General features: G+C 40.6%; 1 protein-coding gene across 7 annotated transcripts in view; it reads left to right on the top strand.

Moving 5' to 3' along the window:
• The first annotated feature begins 4,529 nt into the window (after positions 1–4,529).
• Positions 4,530–21,024, top strand: part of LOC133157566 (anoctamin-1-like) — a 149,053-nt gene continuing 132,558 nt past the window's right edge. For 2 of the 7 annotated variants that reach the window (XR_009715031.1, XM_061284211.1), the window contains exons 1-2: positions 4,530–4,939; positions 14,663–15,028. Coding sequence is in view for 6 of the 7 variants with exons in the window: in XM_061284211.1 (XP_061140195.1) it covers positions 4,844–4,939; positions 14,663–15,028 (462 nt within the window). In the remaining variant the exon portion in view is untranslated. The remainder of the gene's footprint in view (positions 4,940–14,662; positions 15,029–21,024) is intronic. The other 5 variants (XM_061284207.1, XM_061284205.1, XM_061284206.1 and 2 more) reach the window with 4 other exon arrangements.

Below are 21,024 nucleotides of genomic sequence, written 5' to 3'. Positions count from 1 at the left end.
ATATTGTTGCGTTTTGGTGAAGTGAATGAGTGTTCCGTCTGTACGACTGGTCTTTGAATGCACCCCGCTTCAATGGCAGAATGCGGATGGCATCAAATGAGAATAATCCTTTATAAAAATTAAAATTGACTGACGCAAACGTGAGTTCTTCATGTTTTTATTGAAAACAACATAGTGCTGACGCCGTACGACATGGGTTTTTCGCTTTCCAAATAAGGGGTCGTCACTAATTATTTGTGTTTAGATAAATGTCTGAGCTATAATGGTGTAATTAATGATTAAAACTTGAAGGTATCTGTTTATTGTATTCGTTTATACGTTTAATAAAGACAAAGCCATCACAAAACTGTTGTAATTATTTAGATTTTGATCTAAATTAGCCTTGAATAAAGACTAAGCAGTCACATGAATTAACAGAAAAAATGGACAGCCGGACTCTGACTCATGGCCAAGAGGCCGGACTCGGACTCGGTGCAAAAATCCGACCGAGTCCACAGCCCTGGTTCTAACTACAGAGGAATCACACTCCTCATCCTCCCTGCTAAAGTCTATTCAGGGATCCTGGAGAGGAGGGTCCGTCGGGAGGTCGAACCTCTAATTCCGGATGAGCAGTGTGGCTTTCGTTCTGGCCATGGAACAGTGGACCAGCTCTATACCCTCTGCAGGATTCTTGAAGGGGCATGGGAATTCGCTCAACCAGTCCACGTGTGTTTCGTGGACTTACAGAAGGCGTTCGACCGTGTCCCTCGGGAAGTTCTGTGGAGGGTGCTTCAGGAGTACGGGGTGCTGAGCCAACTGATAAAGGGCGGTTTGATCCCTGCATCATCGATGCCAGTTTGGTCCGCATTTCCGGCAGTAAGCCGGATTCGTTCCAAGTGAGGGTTGGACTCCACCAAGGCTGCCCTTTGTCACCGGCTCTGTTCATGACTTTTATGGAATGAATTTCTAGGTGCAGCTGAGGAGTTGAGGGTGTCCGGTTTGGGGACCTCAGCATTGCGTCTGTGGTTTTTGACCACAATCCGTTCCAGAAGGCGGTTCGAGAAGCGAATAGGTCGAATTCCAATTTTTTTATTCCCATTACAAATACAGTGAAGCTTCGGTTTCCAGAAAGCTGTTCGAGAAGTAAATCGTTCGAATTCCGAATCATGTTTTCCCATTAGAAATATGGGAATACAATTTAATCCGTTCCAAGCAATAAATTTATTATTTATTATTACTCTTATTATTTATTGTTTGTGCTTTTTTTGTTTATGATGTTTTTTACTTTTGCGCTATGCTTGCTGGCTCCGTTTTGCTCCTCTTATTTATTGTGTTATCTGTTTATTTATTATTTATTCATCACTCTTACTATTGATTGTTTGAATTTCTGCCTTCTTGTTTTTATATTGTGTCGCGTACTTGTATGTCTATCGTGTTATGTGTCTCGTCACCGTGGGATAGAGAAAAACGTAATTTCGGTCTCTTTGTGTGTTGTGACATGTGGAGAGATTGACAATAAAGCTGACTTTGACTTTGACTTTGAAAAACAAAAAATAACTTTTTTAAGCATTTGTTCATTTGCGCATTATTGCCCGAACACGCAATAATAATAATAAGAAGCAATCCTGCTAGAGCGCCCCCTGGAGGCCGTAAAAATCCATAAATACGCCAGAATTGAATTTAAATGCTGATTGATTGGGTTTTAATACAATGCAGATGGTCCAAACAGCGCTACTGCTTTGTGTAATCTCTGAGTCACATGGCAGAGTAAGAGAAAGGGTTTAGAGCCCTTTGACGCAGGTCACCTAGCGTACATTCCTACTAAAGCTCATAATAGTCACAAGCAACACAGCCAGAATAAACAGCAGCCATAGTAGTGTTTCAAAATAATATTTTTGTTGTTGTTTTTTCTTCAAGATACCGCAGTGTATAAAAGTGAATTTTATTTTTTTTGGCATTTTTCACATGTCCTGAGTGTTGTTAGTCACCTAAATGTTGAACAGAGGGTGTGTTTTACCGAAGTCAAATTCCTTGTTTGGCACGCTCAAACATGGCGAATAAAAAACTCTTGAATCTTGAATCTTCAAGTGATCAAGTCATCACAAAAATCACGAGAAAATCCTCATATAAGCCGCACCTGACTATAAGCCGCAGGGTTCAAAACTTTGAAAAAAGGTCGCGGCTTATAGTCCGGAATTTACGGTATAAGGCCGTAGCTGCGGGGCGTATGAAATCTGACAAGGGGCCGGATTTGGCCCGCAGGCCGGACTTTGGACATGCTGATATACCGTAAATTCCGGACTATACGTAAGCCGCAACTTTTTTCCAAGATTTTGAACCCTGCGGCTTATAGTTAGGTGCGCCTTATATAAGGATTTTTTCGTGATTTTTGTGATGACTTGATCACTTTTATACACTGCGGTATCTTGAAGAAAAAACTACAGCAAAAATACTATTTTGAAACACTACTATGGCTGCTGCTTATTCTGAGCTTTAGTAAGAATGCACGCTAGGTGACCTGCGTCAAAGGGCTCTAAACCCTTTCTCTTACTCTGCCATGTGACTCAGAGATTACACAAAGCAGTGGCGCTGTTTGGACCATCTCCATTGTATTAAAACCCAATAAATCAGCATTTAAATTTAATTCTTCTGACATTTTGCTCACCAAAAACAAGTTGTAATGAACGTGAACTTTTAATGCATTTTATTCAGAAGGTTACTTTGAACCCCGAGGCTTAAATGGCGGCGCGGCGTATTTATGGATTTTTACGCCCTTCAGGGGGGACTCTAGCAGGAAGCAAGAGCGAGACAGACGAAGAAGAGATAATGCGCCGAAGAAGACGTGCTAGTTTGTGTTTTGAACATTTCGCGCATCACGCACACACCCTCATCATGGAAAATACACGAAGAAATGCATTTGATGCAGCTTTTAAGTTAAAAGCAATCGATTTGGCTGTCAAAGAGGGAAATAGAGCTTAAATGGCGGCGCGGCGTATTTATGGATTTTGGACTTAGGAGGCGCTCTAGCAGAAGGCAAGAGCGAGACAGACGAAGAAAAGATAATGCACCGAAGAAGACGTGCTAGTTTTTGTTTTGATAGGCGAATAGTGTTGTATAATTCACACAAAGAAGAGACAGAACGAGATCAAGACGGACATTACTGAAAGGAAGCTTTTAGACACAAACCGTCATTACGGGGGACAAAAGAAATGCATATGATGCCGCTTTTCAGCTAATGGCAGTCGATGTTGATGACATTGTGTTGCGTCACCCTTTTCTTTATTTTGTGGTCCCGTCTACTCTGGAGCTATACGTGTCGCTCGCTACTTTAATGTAATTTAGCGCTTCGTGCATGAATGAAATTAGCATGAACAGACCCTCATCACACTCGAAGAAATGCATAAAAGCGACGACAAAAGAGAGACTGAGAAAGTGTGAGGCGATGGATATCTAACGCTATTCCAATCTGAGGAGGAAGACTTCGATGGTTTCAGTGCACAGGAGGAAGATGAAGACGATGAAGCTCTTTTTTTACTTTTACTGGTATGTTTTTTAACGAGCCCTGTTGGTGCTGTACTGCCGTGTTGCTGCTGTGTTACCGCCGCGTCTCAGTGACTTTTACCGGTATGTTTTTTTAATCCAGCCCTATTAGTCTTGTGTTACTTCCGTGTTGCTGCGGTATTACTGCTGCGTCACGGGCAGTGTTTGGAAAGAAATGTTAAGGTATGTCATTAAAACTTTAAAAAGGTTTTCTGTGTCCAGTCTTTCTTTGTTAATAACTCGCGTGCACACTTCCGTGTTACTGCGGTACTACTGCTGCGTCACAGGCAATGTTTAGAAAGACATGTTAAAGTATGTTATTAAAACTTTAAAAAGGCTTTCTGTGAACGGTCTTCCTTTGTAAAAAACGCATGTGCACGTGCGGCTTATAGTCCGGTGCGGTTTATATAAGAAAAAAACTAAAATATCCCCTAATTTTAGCTGGTGCGGCTTATAGTCCGGAATTTACGGTATGTGCATTTTATCCACTAATGCTTTTTACCTGCTACAATTTCAACTGACTTACAAAAGAGAAGGGAGAGGAAATAAATGTCCATTTACAACTCAAACCAAAAATTGCACTCCAGCCAATCTTTTTTTGCTTAATTTAACCTGTAAATGTTGACTCACATGCATTCAGTGCATTATGCAACTGTATTGTACTGTACAATTTATGTGTTTGTATTTGCTTTAAATTTGTTTTGTTTTATTCTATTGTATGCTGCCAAGTCGACACACTTACCTCACTTAGATAAGTCAAGATTAAATAAAGAAATAAAAATAATACAAAATAAAACTTAATACAGTACAATTTGTGATGACACTCCTTTATCAGCATTCTTTGACTTATGACGAGATAGGCAGGGACTGTTTGTCATTTCCTGTATGGAGGTTTTTTATTTCTTCAAAATGTTTGAATCACAGTTGACCTTTCAGCATCTGTCCCCTCCCAATGCTGTAAGCGAAGGAGGAAGACAGAGGGTCATGTTGATTTTGACAGGAAGTGAGGGAGTTTGCCTTGTGCTCATCAGGGTTTTATGGTTGTCTAAGTTTAGATGTTGGCTCAAATTCAGCTTCTCAAGTAGCAAGGCTTGCGGGTCAGCACTGCCGCTCCACATGGTGACAGAAACAGACGGAGACCAGCTCTCTTTACATTGAGCTTTAAGGGGGACAATCATTCCATTAGAGGTATAAGGATAATTTGACTCCAGATCCACTGAAAGATGAAATATGTCAACTACCAGACAACACATGTAAGAAGAAAGACAGTTAGGATATTCAACCTTACTATTTCCTCTTCAACACATTAGTGTCACTACCAACAATGAAAGATGAGGCAGAACTTACAGACCTTTCAGGATCTTCAGTGCAGCAGATTCCACATTTTCTGCAAAATGTTGTCTTCCATGGCAAATTTGAGGTGAGTGTAAGGCATACAGTTGTACTTTTATTTTTACATTACATTACACTCTACTGGCTGATGCAGTTTTGTCTGATATTGTAAAGAAATGTACCTATAGTCTTATAAAAGTGGAAGCCTGTACTAGTAGTACTAGTAGTAGTAGTAGTAGTAGTATGATGCTGTTATCATCTAGCCACTTTGACATTCATCTCCTGGAAAATATTGAACATGCAAAAGAGTTTATTCCCTATTTTGATTTTGGGACATTTTACGAAAAAAAACTGCTGTGCGTCACAAAACCTAGTGAATTTCAGATGTATGGTTAGCCGACAGCTGTGTGGCGTTTGCAATATGTGTGTCTTTGTTCCATGTGATGAAGTACAAATTCAGTTTGTGAATATGATAGTTTATTCCATGTGTTTTTTTTTTCTTTTTCAAAGTACATCAATCCAAATAAAACAAACTTATTAGAGCTCTATCCTTCTGCGTTCTTAATGGGTGGAGTACCTACGCATGTAACTTCATGTGAGGTTTAGTCATCTAAGTGTTGCCAGAAGTTAAAAGTGGAAGTGATCTCATAGATGACCTGACATCGATAGTGACAGACAGTGGTGACATTTTTCTTCATTTGTTTTAGTAATTTAGTTTGATTGTGGAAAAAGAAACAAATGGCTGAAGTGTGTAAAAACAGTGCAATGGAATACCGTTTTCTCTTGTCCATTCAGTCTCAGTTTTGATAGTTTCCCCTTTTTAAAGGGAGTATATAAGGAGATCAATATACCGTTTTTTTCCGTGTATAATGCGCAAAATTTAACTAATTTATTGTCCTAAAATCTGGGGTGCGTATTATACATGGGTACAATTAAATTTTTTTTTTTTTTTTTTTTAAAGAAAATCATGTTACAACAAAACCAACAACAGGACTGACCGACAAAGTCGTGGAACAAAAAGACAGGGTGACATTACCAAAGACAGGAACAGAAAGCAAACAGACATCATGACAGTAACACATGCAATGATCCGACGGTGAGCGAGGGGCAGACAGGACTTAAATACAAAACACGTTACATTGATTGAGGTGACACAGGAAGGGAGGGGCGACGCGAACAGAAACTATGGCAACCTAGACACATAGCAAAACTGGGGACGAGACATGACAAATCTCCCTCGAAATAAAACTTGAAATCACCTTTTTTCTTGTTTGTTGTCAATTGCGCATCGCATTCAGCCATCCTGCCCAACACACTTAGTCAGTAAAATTCATAATTGACGACACATCGTTTGATGCGATGGTGCAATCCTTGATGGTGTGTTATTGTCAAATATTGTTTGTTTTTTAATCTCCATCGCGGACCGGACGTCATACGGAGGCAGTATGACTACGCATGCGCACTATGGATCCGATGCGCAGAACGGATGCGCAAGACACGTTAGCTATATAAAGAGCGAGAGTTGTTTTCTTCCTATTAGTTTCAATTCACAGTTTAATTAGCAGTTTCAATCAGCAAATAACAAAATGCGTATTACAGGTACCGTTTTTTTCCATTTATAATGCGCAAAATTTTGCTAATTTATTGTCCTAAAATCTGGGGTGCGCATTATACATGGGTACAAAAAAAAAAAAAAATTCTCAATTTTTTTTTTTTTTAAATCCGGGTATCATACGGAGGCCGCCATTACAGATGTGCTTTCTTCTCTGCTGTTCACTTCAAACACACTCCATACGAACACAATGCTCTCGTATCAGACGCTTTAGATCACCTGCTCGTTTGCTGTCACAATGTACCCTACACAAATCCGAAAAATTTCTTCGCTATTGAGTATGCTAGCGCATACGCAGTGATACTGACCGGCAGAACATCCGGTTGTTCCCAAAGATGATCTTTTTACTGAAATAATTTTACGTTCATCGACTTAAGTAGGAGTCAAAATCTGGGTGCGTATTATACATGGGTACAGGCTTTTTTCCAGCATCAACATGCCATTTTTAGGGTGCGTATTATACATGGGGGCGCATTATACACGGAAAAAAAACGGTAATATTTTATTTCACAACACTTTGAGATGGCGGCGCGTGGACACGCAGCTGCCTCTCTCTGTCCCAAACGGTGTTTTGTTTTGTCGTTTAATGTGGGTTTCTCCGACAGTTTTGTGTGTTCGTCTCGTCGCACCAGGTTGTGCTACAAGTACAGCGGGCTGGTTCTGCTCGACATCGGCGAAAGCGAGTTTTGTGGCGATCTGGACTTTGAAGCGGGGACATTAAAGGCGCTCGGTCTGCTCCGTCCTGAAGCGTCGGAAGCGGTGTGCGAAGAGGCTGAAGAGGGGCGAGAGCGGGGGCGTCCGGGCCAGGCTGGCGGCCAACCCAGCTTGCCCGGCCGTGCCTTCCTTTCTTCTGGCGAACGTTCGATCGCTGGGCATCAACATGCCTGCTGAGATCTACGAACCAGACAATGCGTAACAGCTGTGCATCTGGAGCGGCTAGCGTGCTATCGGGCGGACCGGGCCATTGTACGAGGGGAAACATCGCGAAGAGGTGGAATGTGCGAATGGTGCCGGGACTCTGTGGTGGGATGCAAGCACTGCTCGCCTCTGGCGAAGTTTGTGATCTCCAGGCTTTTGGGGTCCTGAACTCTCTCCCCCGTTGTTTACCTGTATGTTACTCGTGTACTGTGTCTCGTCACCGTGGGATGGAGGAAACGTAATTTCGATTTCTTTGTGTGTCTTGGCATGAAGGAATTGACAATAAAGCTGACTCCGACTCCTTGTTCTTTTCGTCTCTGCTGTTCACTTCAAACACGCTCCATACGAACGCAATGCTCTCGTATCAGACGCTTGCTCGATCACCTGCTCGTTTGCTGTCACAAGGTACCCTACACAAATCCAAAACATTTGTTGCGGCTCCGAGTCACGACGAGGGGCAGGTTTTGGTTTCCAAGGGTGTTTTTATTCCTCTTCAACTTCTTCTTCTAATAGACGTCTTACACTATAGACGTCTACGGAGCAGACGAAAGTTTTTTAGACGTCTACGCGATAGACGTCTATTGGACGTCTATAAATGCACGTTTTTTAGACGTTTATTGCGTAGAGCCGTAGACGTACGAATGATGGCTAATAGCTATTAGCGCAATTAGCGCTGATCACGCTAATAGCTAGTAATCATTTGAACATCTGGACGTCTATTCAACATCGAGGTACTCTTCAATACATTTAAGATGTGATCGTTACCTTTGTGTAGTTCCAGGATGTTGTGAAAATGCAGTTGATTAGTGATGGTCCAGGGTGTGAAAATTTACATCGTTTTTTTTTTTTAAATACAAAAATAGGTTTGAGTAACAGTCATACTTGTTAGCTGCAGATATAAGTACACCTTTTGATGTTAAAATGAACCAAAACGATAATTGAACCTAAATAAAAGAAAATCTTCAAACATTATCCAACCATCACAAATATAAACGTGCAATTTTTTAAAGCATGTTTAAAAATGTAAAAATATACATACAATATTAATAAATGAGGGCTATTTAATAGAACAAAACTACTACCGTTTTTTTCCGTGTATAGTGCGCCCCCATGTATAGTACGCACCCCTAAAAATGGCATGCTGATGCTGGAAAAAAGCTTGTACCCATGTATAATACGCACCCAATTTTTATGAATTTTTTAATTTTTTTTTTTTTTTTTTTTTTTAAGTCCCAATGATCGTCACACACGCAGGGAGGCAATGGGTCCCATTTTTATAGTCTTTGGTATGGTCTTAACTAGGCTGGATGTAATTTTTTTTGTTGGCGTTGAATTCTCCGACTGCCCGTAAACGCACCACCGCGCTCCGTGCGCGCACGGGACAGCAAACGAGCAGGCGATCGAGCAAGCGTCTGATACGAGAGCATTGCGGTCGCATGGAGCGTGTTTGAAGTGAACAGCAGAGAAGAAAGGAACAAGGCAAAGTGTTGTGAAATAAAATATTACCTGTAATACGGATTTAGGTAGAGAACTGAACTCTCGCTCTTTATATAGCTGACGTGTCTTGCGCATCTGTAATGGCGGCCTCCGTATAATATCCGGTTTGCGTGTGTGTGCGTGTGTGCGCGTGTTTGCGAGAGCGAGAGAGAGCGAGCGAGAGAACGCAAGAGAGAACGCTCAACCGTAGCGCGCCGCCGACCGCCCAACTCGATTATTGTGACAGAGCCGTCGCTGAAATTTAGAAGATATTTTTAAAGTCCTGATGTACTTTCTAAAATTTAAGTGGACCTCAGTGCGCACTGCGCAGGGAGCTTAATTTGGTGCAGCGCGCCGGGCGCTCACTGTCGCATTGCTTAAAGAGCGCCTTTGTGTTTTAGGATGAACAGCAGAGACCAAAGGAACAAGGCAAAGTGTTGTGAAATAAAATATTACCTGTAATACGCATTTTGTTATTTGCTGATTGAAACTGCTAATTAAACTGTGAATTGAAACTAATACGAAGAAAACAACTCTCGCTCTTTATATAGCTGACGTGTCTTGCGCATCCGTTCTGTGCACGGAGCGCGGTGGTGCGTTTATGGGCAGTCGGAGAAATCGACGCCAACAAAAAAAATTACATCCAGCCTAGTTAAGACCATACCAAAGACTATAAAAATGGGACCCATTGCCTCCCTACGTGTGTGACGATCATTGGGACTTAAAAAAAAAAAAAAAAAAATAAAATAAAAAAAAAAAATTAAATTTTTTTTGTACCCATGTATAATGCGCACCCCAGATTTTAGGACAATAAATTAGTTAAATTTTGCGCACTATACACGGAAAAAAACGGTAAGTTACAATATAAATACATACATATTTTATGTAGGACATATCAAATAAACAAAACAACCAGCTCGGCGAAACACAAGGGGGAAACAATATAAACATCACTCTCTTGTGGGGTTTTGATAGCCCCCTTTGCAACACAGCGCTGGAGCCTGTTTTAATTTTGAAGCCATTGCGGTCCTTGTTTCATCATCCGTGGCCTCTGAGTGTCGTCAACAGCTTCTACAAAGATGAACTTGATGGACATCAGGCACAAATCATTGTAGACCTTGGGATTACTCTGTAAAAGAAATATGAATATGGAAAAATAAAACGACCTATGAAATATTTTTTCTTGATGTATGTCATGTATGTTACACACATTTCAAACATAAAGCAATCACACAGGAACGAGTAGACAAGGATTTTTTTTATTTACCAGCCCTATCAGAGCAGTCTTTTTGTGCGCCCTCTTTGCACGAGTTTCACCACCACGCATATTGTCATTTGTGTAAAATCTACAACAGAAAACAAATTTCAACATTGAGAGCAAACACCACATCGTAAAACTTCAATGTTGTCTTTTCTAATGTACAGTACATATGTCAAACTAATAATACCTGTCCATGTTCTTGGAAACATGCAGGTCTTTAAATCAGCCCCTCCCAACACAAGACTGCTTTGCAATCTGTATAGTTAGTTAGTTAGTTTATTGACAAAAGTATAAAACTTTGGGTCCAAACAAAAAAAGGTACACATTACAAAAGATTAAAATAAATAACACATACAAGGCATTATGAACAGTGTCTCAGAAGAGTGGAATTAAGAGTAGACATAATTGAATTGAGGACTTTTTTTCTTGTAAATCAAGCAAAAAAATAACTGAAAAGTCAGTAGGTTTGACAGTACAGCAATTAATAACCCTACAGGTTTCATTTGTAAGCTATCAAGAGTGAAGGGGGGGGACCACAACATCAAAATTTTTGACTAACCAATTCCAAGCTTAATCATTCTGTCATTCATTCTTGCATCCTGTTTGTCATTTATTTCCTTGAACATCATGTCAAAGGTCTCTAGATTAATCATCGGCAACCGTCCACTCTCTGCGTCACATTCTGAACGAGAGTTGAGTCTCCTCAGCCCATGGATTGCCGGAAGGAGCTCCATGATGACCTTCAGAAACTCTGAGAATAAAGAGAAATAGAAATAAAATACTCACTTAAAATACTGCAGCTATGACCTCTTTTTAAATGACTAATACCTACATAAAAAATACTTCTTATATTTCCCTGTCATGGGCGTTTCACACTCACTTCCTAGCTGTTGAAGAATAAAGCAAATGTTAGCTGCAAGATTCGAACGAACCATTTTCTAATAAACTTTGCCCTGTTTGAAAAAAATGATGGCATTTTGTCTGTGCCTTTGAATGTGCTGCAATTTAATTTGGCTGTTCTACATATCCAATACCATTATTTTAAAATAGTACTGTTTAGAAATAAAATTGCTTGTTCTACAAGTTATTATCCAAATGATGAAAATGTACAGGGTAAACCTGGGTTTTATTTTGCACTTTGATATCTGCCCCGGTTTCCGGAGTGTGAAACTCAAGTCAACATGTCATAAATGCAAGTTCCATATTGAAGATTCCAATTACAACATACGCCTTTTGCATATGCTCGACAGGAGCTAAGCATAGATAAGTATATTCAAACCACTAATAACAGATACATTTCCAAAGATAACGGAAGGCAGTTGTGATTACTTCTACAATCAAAAATAAATCAAAAAGCAATCTGTACCTTGTGGAGTCCGGCCAGTTTTTAATACAGATGGTCCTCTTTTCTCCAGGCTTGAAGTCTGAAAAAGAGGGAAAGGGAAAAAGATCTCTGACTTGACAATTCACCCATTAACCACTGTTGCTAACATAACACAACACAATTTTAACTTTTGAAGTGATTTGCCTTAGAGTTCCGGGCCCGGTTGAGCGCAAAACAAATTTAGGTGCACATTTTAAAGACATCAGAAGATAAAAATCTACCTTTTCACGTCCCATTACATCTTTGCCATCAGAAAATCCCAAATTTGAGATCTATACTTACTGTTTGATTTTGTTTTTTTCCTTTATAATACCCATGGCGAATTTTGAAAGCGAGCAGCTGATATCTGCAAAAGCAATGCCATTATTTACATTAGTTTTGAATTCACATATGAATTGTAAATGCATACGGCATAACCTCTTGTCAAAAATATCATTTGCTTTTTAAATGTAGGCTACACATACAGTTATAAACTTTCAAAAAGATTTGATTCACTTGAGATTTTATTTACTTAAAAATACCACTACGATTAAGATTTAACCATTAACGTTTGTGTCAGGAGCGCTTCTCTTCCAGATTATTCAAACTGAAACATTTACCGTAATTCTCGGACTATAAGTCGCTCCGGAGTATAAATTGCACCAGCCATAAAATGCCCAAAAATGTGAAAAAAAAACATAGATAAGTCGCTCCGGAGTATGAGTCGCATTTTGGGGGGCAATTTATTCGACAAAATCCAACACCAAGAACAGACATGAACGAGCAACAACAGGCTAAACAATACGGTATGCTAACGTGACAAACACAAACGAGGAGCTGAGAACAGGCCTGACGTAACATTCAGTAATTTAAAAAAAACTATTACATAAATAACACGTTTATACAACCATCTATGTCACTCCAATTCATTAAATCCATCGATCGTCCTTTGTCAACAATGCCGTGTGCCGCGCTGCAGTTCAAATTATTCCACAGGCCCATACAGCGATATATAAACCATATTTCAAATAACTATCACATTAACAACAATATTATCAAACCAGTTGTGTCACTCCAAATCATTAAATCCATCGATCAAATTTCTTGTCCTTTATGTCATCCTGGTGACTGAGGACATGTCCAGAGGATATGGCGCTTTGAAGTGTTAATTACTGTATTTGATTTTTTCTCTCTATTTTTCATGTTTTGAATATGTTCAAGATAAAGATATCAAAGCATGTGAAGTGATCAACTATACTAAAAATAACATGTGAAGTGGTCAACTATACTTGTAAGTAAGTGATGTGTTAATGATCAAGTAAAAACTTGTGAAAAAAAACATATATAAGTCGCTCCTGAGTATAAGTCGCCCCCCCACCCAAACTATGGAAAAAAAACGCGACTTATAGTCCGAAAATTATGGTTGTCACGTAGCGAATTATGGGAAAAATAATAATAATAGAATAATAAGTTCTAGCTAGCAGGCAAGCCACAACTTAAGTCCAAGCTTGAAATCCATTGATAATCAAATGGACAAACTTTCCAGGACAAAACAACAGCTTTTACTGACAAACCTGGAAGACTCACCTCAAAGCAGCTGTCCTTAGTGTCTTTTTCTAATTTTGTCTTGCAGTTTACTTGCTGCAGTCACTTTTACTTCGATTTCAACTTCGACTTCTTTTTCTTCTTGTTGTTTTTTTTACGGTGGCGCACAATTTATGCACATGTCTGCGCCTAGCGTTTCGAACAAAGCAATACAACATTGTTCCTACAAATTAAAGCTGGTTTAGGGTTCAATATTTCATATTTGATGGATTTAATTTTGGCATCTATATAAGGGCAATGGAATAACCTAATATAGACTTCTAGGTTACAGGTTACAGAAATAGCCACACTTCACATAGATCATTGGTTGTTTAAAATGGAGCAATACAACTTCTGCACATTATTTGTACAACTTACATCAGGTTTAGCGTTTAATATTTCATATTTGATGGTGGGGACAAGCGGTATAGAAAAAGGACGGGGTCGGGCGGGCGGACGGACGTAAGTTTGAATATTAAGTTTGAATATTATAATAATAATAAAAGGTTTGCAATATTTCAGTTGATTTGTAATGAATCCAGAATGTATGACATTTTTGGCTTTTTTAATTGCATTTCAGAAAATAAAGAACTTTATCACAATATTCAAATTTTCTGAGACAGTCCTGTCTCTCACACACACACACACACACACACACACACACACACACACACACACACACACACACACACACACACACGCACACACACACACACACACACACACACACACGCACACACACACACGCACACACACTATATATATATGTGTGTGTGTATATATACGTATGTATTAGGGGTGTAAATCGCGGGTTTTGTCACGATACGATATAATATCGATATAAAGAACTATGATACGATATTTGCCGATATCTTAAAGCCTGCTGCGATTCATTCACGATATATCGCGATATAGTGCTCTACGATCGATATATATATTTTTTAATAAAAAATATAGAACAATATCCTGATTTATAACAATTCATACGCAAAATCAACAAGGTACTGCAAACTCTTTATTTAGGAAATTACAAGAGTATTGTAGTATACAAATTGCTTACTTTAACACTGAACTTTGATGTCGTGTTTTTTTCTTTAAATGTGCGGCGAGATTTGTGCTCCCTGAATATTTGATCACCGCATGGCAGGATTTACAAACTGCACGTGTCTTGTCCGTTGAGCCATCTTTTCTTTGGAATCCAAAGTGCTTCCAAACGAATGACTTGAAGCCTAAAGGGGAGCCAATTTCCTCGTCTTTTTGGACACTAGCCATAGCACCAGCCCAGGAGCCGCGTACTAGTTGTCGACTCCCCTTTCACGTGCAGCAACGCCGCGCACTGCTCCCTGCTCCCTGCTCCCAGAAAGAGGAAGCAAGCAACAATGAACTGGATTTCAAAATAAAGTCGCGTCTAATGTCCGAGGTCAAACACGGCGATATAAATCGATGTTTACCTTTAGCATCGATGCCAATAAATCGTAGAGCATTATATCGATTAATCGATGTGTATCGATGTATCGTTACACCCCTAGTATGTATAATACGTATAAACTGTAACTAACTTTCTCACTGTCTGCCTGTCTTTTGTAAATATTGTTAGCTGCTGAAGACTCTAACCCCAGAGGAAAATGCCCATTGTCGACACGGTCTCTACTTTCAAGATGGTCAGCGGCATGTGGACTATGTTCTCACCTATTCTTTGAAGAAATCGTCGACGGGACGTTCTATTCGATACTCAACACATTTGCTGACAGAAAATGCTGTTGCACGCAGCCTGCGACGTAGCCATCATCCACCCTCTGCTGAAAAAGGTTCATTATCTTCACAAACCTCAACACTATCCAATGTTGATCTACACTCCCTAGGAGAGAACTTTAGTGGCCAAGAAGATCAAAAAAACTTCAGAAGGGAGGAGTTTGAAGGGAAACTTCGAGATATGGGCCTGGAACTGGAGATTGATGAAGACGTAAGTTTTATTCAGTTTACTTATAGTAATTATAAATGTAATTTAAGGATTCAAAAGGCAATGAGTTTATGATGTTTGTAGAGTTGCATGCATATCAGCTAAACCTAACCCTAATCCTGTGAGCATTTTGACGTCTAATAGACGTCTGTTAGACGTATATGCTACCCAGACGTCTCGGCTAAAACACGTCTAAAAATGGTCTAAAAGTGTAATAAGAATAGACGTCTATAGTATAGACGTCTAATAGACGTCTAATAGACGTCTATACTATAGACATATGTGAAAGTTTTTAGACGTCTACAGGATAGGCGTCTATTCAAGATTCAAGAGATTCAAGAGTTTTTTATTCGCCATGTTTGAGCGTGCCAAACAAAGAATTTGACTTCGGTAAATCACATCCTCTGTTCAACATTTAGGTGACTAACAACACTCAGGACATGTGAAAAATGGCAAATATTCTCAAACATCCCCTGATCTTAAACTCCCAAAAGGGCAAGGAAAAACTCAAAACTCCAGCTACGGGAAATGAGAAACCTTGAGAAGAGACCACAGATGGGAAGGTTAGCCCTTATCCAGGATGACCAGGCTGCAATGGATGCAGAGAGGACACATATTACAGTGTAGACAAATTCAAAAAAGGTGTGGAGAGCAGGATGTTATTGCACAGTAATGACTGAGTGGTGTGAGTTCATCAGAGCAACAGCCTGAGGGAAGAAGGTGTCTCTTTGTCTGCTGGTTTTGGCGTACCGAGCTCTATAACGCAGTCCGGAGGGGAGTACCGTAAATTCCGGACTATAAGCCGCACCGGACTATAAGCCGCACCAGCTAAAATCTGAGGATATTTTAGTTTTTTTTCTTATATAAACCGCACCGGACTATAAGCCGCACGTGCACACGCGTTTTTTACAAAGAAAGAGCGTTCACAGAAAGCCTTTTAAAGTTTTAATAACATACTTTAATATGTCTTTCTAAACATTGCCTGTGACGCAGCAGTAATACCGCAGCAACATGGAAGTGTGCACCCGAGTTATTAACAAAGAAAGACTGGACACAGAAAGCTTTTTTAAAGTTTTAATAACATACCTTAACATTTCTTTCCAAACACTGCTCGCGACGTGGAAGTAATGCGGCAGTAATACCGCAGCAACACGGAAGTAACACAAAAGTAATAGGGCTGGATTAAAAAAAACATACCCGGTAAAAGTCACTGAGACGCGGCGGTAACACAGCAGCAACACGGTACTACAGCACCAACAGGGCTCGTTAAAAAACATACCATTAAAAGTCAAAAAAGAGTTTCATCGTCTTCATCTTCCTCCAGTGCACTGAAACCATCGAAGTCTTCCTCCTCAGCGTCCGATTGGAATAGCGTTAGATATCCTTCGCCTCACACTTTCTCAGTCTCTCTTTCGTCGTCGCTTTTATGCATTTCTTCGAGTGTGATGAGGGTCTGTTCATGTTAATTTTATTCATGCACGAAATGCTAAATTACATTAAACTAGCGAGCGACACGTATAGATCCAGAGTAGACGGGCCACGAAATAAAGAAAAGAGTGACGCAACCGTCTTGACAAACTAGCACCTCTTCTTCAGCGCATTATCTCTTCTTCGTCTGTCTCGCTCTTGCTTCCTGCTAGAGCGGCCCGGAGGGCGTAAAAATCCATAAATACGCCGCGCCGCCATTTAGCCAAATCGATTGCTTTTAACTTAAAACCTGCATCAAACGCATTTCTTCGTCTGTTTTTCATGATGAGGGTGTGTGCGTGATCCGTGAAATGTTCAAAACACAAACTAGCACGTCGTCTTCGGCGCATTATTTCTTCTTCGTCTGTCGCCATTTAAGCCTCGGGGTCCAAAGTAACCTTCTGAATAAAATGCATTAAAAGTTCACGTTCATTACAACTTGTTTTTGGTGAGCAAAATGTCAGAAGAATTTAATTTAAATGCTGATTGATTGGGTTTTAATACTATGCAGATGGTCCAAACAGCGCCACTGCTTTGTGTAATCTCTGAGTCACATGGCAGAGTAAGAGAAAGGGTTTAGAGCCCTTTGACGCAGGTCACCTAGCGTGCATTCCTACTAAAGCTCATAATAGTCACAAGCAACACAGCCAGAATAAGCAGCAGCCATAGTAGTGTTTCAAAATAGTATTTTTGTTGTTGTTTTTTTCTTCAAGATACCGCAGTGTATAAAAGTGAAAAGTTTTTTTTTTTTTTGCCATTTTTCACATGTGATTGTTGTTTGTTAGGGGTGTAACGATTCATCGATACACATCGATTAATCGATATAATGCTCTACGATTTATTAGCATCGATGCTAAACGTAAACAGCGATTTATATCCCCGTGTTTGACCTCGGACATTAGACGCGACTTTATTTTGAAGTCCACGAACAGGATCCTGGCGTACGTTCCTGGGGTGTCCAGGTGGTGCAGGATTTAGTGCAGTCCCATGTTGACCGCATCATCCACCAACCTGTTTGCCCGCTAGGCAAACTAGAGGGGGTCAAGCAGGGGGCCCATGACATTCTTCAGGTGGTTCAGCACTAACCTCTCGAAAGATTTCATGACCACAGATGTCAGTGCAACAGGTCTATAGTCATTCAAATCTGTCTATAGTCATTCAAACCTGTGATGGCGTCTATTAGACATCTACCGTTTTTTCCCGTGTATAGTGCGCAAAATTTAACGAATTTATTGTCCTAAAATCTGGGGTGCGCATTATACATGGGTACAAAATTTTTTATTTATTTATTTTTCTTTTATTTATTTATTTTTTTTAGAAAACAAAACCAACAACAGGACTGACCGACAAAGGAGAACCCGCACCCTCCTAACTGTGAGGCGGACGTGCTACCCAGTGCTCCACCGAGCCGCCACGCTCAAACATGGCGAATAAAAAACTCTTGAATCTTGAATCCTGAAGTGATCAAGTCATCACAAAAATCACGAAAAAATCCTTACATAAGCCGCACCTGAGTATAAACCGCAGGGTTCAAAAGTTTGGAAAAAAGTCGCGGCTTATAGTCCGGAATTTACGGTAGTTCAAACAGACTGCAACCTGGGTGAGAAGGGTCTGTAGAGATGGTCCTTGCACGTTCCCTGGTCCTGGACAGGTACAAGTCTTGGATAGATGGGAGGTTGATTCCAATTATCTTTTCTGCAGTCCTGATTGTCCGTTGCAGTCTGTGCTTGTCTTGTTTGGAGGCCGATCCAAACCAGACAGTGATGGAGGTGCAGAGGACAGACTGGATGATGGCAGTGTACAACGTCTTCAGAAGTTCTCGCGGCAGGTTGAACTTCTTGAGCTGTCTCAGGAAGTACAGCCTTTGCTGGGCCTTCTTCCGGACAGAGTCTATGTGGCCAGTCCATTTCAGGTCCCAGGAGCTTGAAGGTGTCTGTGGAGAGAATAGTATTACTGCGGATAGTGAGGGGTAAAATTGGTGAAGGGTCACGCCTGAAGTCCACTGTCATTTCCACGGTCTTGAGCGGGTTCAGCTCCAGGTGGTTTTGGCTGCACCAATGGACCAGCCGCTCCACCTCCTGTCTGTACGCAGTCTCATCACCGTCTTGGATCAGTCCGATGAGAGTGGTGTCATCTGCATACTTCAGGAGCTTCACAGGAGAGTCACCTGAGGAGAAATCGTTGGTTCAGAGAGAGAAGAGCAGTGGGGAGAGGACGCACCCCTGGGGGCTCCAGTATTGGTGGTCCGGGTGTCAGATGTGATGCCCCTCAGCCTCACACGCTGTCACGCTGTTGGTCAGGAAGCTGTTGATCCACTGACAGGTGGAGGCAGGCACCGCAAGCTGCATGAGCTTCTGTTGGAGGATGTCAGGAGCGATGGTGTTGAACGCCAAGCTGAAGTCCACGAACAGGATCCTGGCGTACGTTCCTGGGGTGTCCAGGTGGTGCAGGATTTAGTGCAGTCCCATGTTGACCGCATCATCCACCAACCTGTTTGCCCGCTAGGCAAACTAGAGGGGGTCAAGCAGGGGGCCCATGACATTCTTCAGGTGGTTCAGCACTAACCTCTCGAAAGATTTCATGACCACAGATGTCAGTGCAACAGGTCTATAGTCATTCAAATCTGTCTATAGTCATTCAAACCTGTGATGGCGTCTATTAGACATCTACCGTTTTTTCCCGTGTATAGTGCGCAAAATTTAACGAATTTATTGTCCTAAAATCTGGGGTGCGCATTATACATGGGTACAAATTTTTTTATTTATTTATTTTTCTTTTATTTATTTATTTTTTTTAGAAAACAAAACCAACAACAGGACTGACCGACAAAGTCGTGGAACAAAAAGACAGGGTGACATTACCAAAGACAGGAACAGAAAGCAAACAGACATCATGACAGTAACACATGCAATGATCCGACGGTGAGCGAGGGGCAGACAGGACTTAAATACAAAACACGTTACATCGATTGAGGTGACACAGGAAGGGAGGGGCGACGCGAACGGAAACTATGGCAACCTAGACACATAGCAAAACTGGGGACGAGACATGACAAATCTCCCTCGAAATAAAACTTGAAATCACCTTCTTGTTTGTTGTCAATCGCGCATCGCATTCAGCCATCCTGCCCAACACATTTAGTCAGTAAAATTCATAATTGACAACACATGGTTTGATGCGATGATGCAATCCTTGATGGTGTGTTATTGTCAATTATTGTTTGTTTTTTAATCTCCATCGCGGACCGGAAGAGAGGGGCGATGCGAACAGAAACTATGGCAACCTAGACACATAGCAAAACTGGGGACGAGACGTGACAAATGTCCCTCGAAATGAAACTTGAAATCACCAAGTTTTGGTTTCCAAGGGTGTTTTTATTCCTCTTCAACGTCTCTCCCATACAGAGCCGCCTTTTTCACGTCCGCACGCCTCTTTCCCGTGCGCGCACGGAACGCGGTGGTGCGTTTATGGGCAGTCGGAGAAATCAACGCCAACAAAAAAAATTACATCCAGCCTAGTTAAGACCATACCAAAGACTATAAAAATGGGACCCATTGCCTCCCTGCGTGTGTGACGATCATTGGGACTTAAAAAAAAAAAAAAAGATTTCATAAAAAAAAATTCATAAAAATTGGGTGCGTATTATACATGGGTACAGGCTTTTTTCCAGCATCAGCATGCCATTTTTAGGGTGCGTATTATACATGGGGGCGCACTATACACGGAAAAAAACAGTATATGTGAAAATGTTTTACAGACATTTATTGCGTAGATGTTCGAATGATGGCTAATAGCTATTGGCGCGATTAGCACTAATTGCGCTAATAGCTAGTGATCATTTGGACAGCTAGACGTCTATTCAACATTGAGGTTCTCTTCAATACATTTAACCTGTGATCCTTACCTTTGTGTAGTTCCAGGATGTTGTGAAAATGCATTTGATTAGTGATGGTCCAGGGTGTGAAAATTTACATCGTTTTTTTTTTAAATACAAAAGTAGGTTTCAGTAACAGTCATACTTATGTTAGCTGCAGATATAAGTACACCTTTTGATGCTAAAATTAACCAAAACGATAATTGAACCTAAATAAAAATATTTTTTCAAACATTATCCAACCATCACAAATCTAAATGTGCAATGTTTTTAAATCATGTTTAAAAATGTAAAAGTATACATACAATATTAAAAATAGGGGCTATTTAATTGAACAATTTAATTGGGGTTTTGATAGCCCCCTTTGCTACTCAGCGCCGGAGCCCGTTTTAATTTTAAAGCCATTGTGGTCCTTGTTTCATCATCCGTGGCCTCTGTGCGTGTCGCCAATAGCTTCTACAAAGATGAACTCGATGGACATCAGGCACCACACATTGTAGACCTCGGGATTACAGTGGAGCCTCGGTTTTCAACCACAATCCGTTCCAGAAGGCTATTCGAGAAGTGAATCGTTCGAATTCCGAATTCGACGTTTCCCTTTATAAATAATGGAAAATAATTTACCCCGTTCCAAGCGCAAAACGCCTTTTTAAAGTGT

Source organism: Syngnathus typhle, linkage group LG7 (genome assembly GCF_033458585.1).
Source record: "Syngnathus typhle isolate RoL2023-S1 ecotype Sweden linkage group LG7, RoL_Styp_1.0, whole genome shotgun sequence".
NCBI classification, from domain to species: domain Eukaryota; kingdom Metazoa; phylum Chordata; class Actinopteri; order Syngnathiformes; family Syngnathidae; genus Syngnathus; species Syngnathus typhle.
This window is presented reverse-complemented; position numbering and strand designations above follow the sequence as displayed.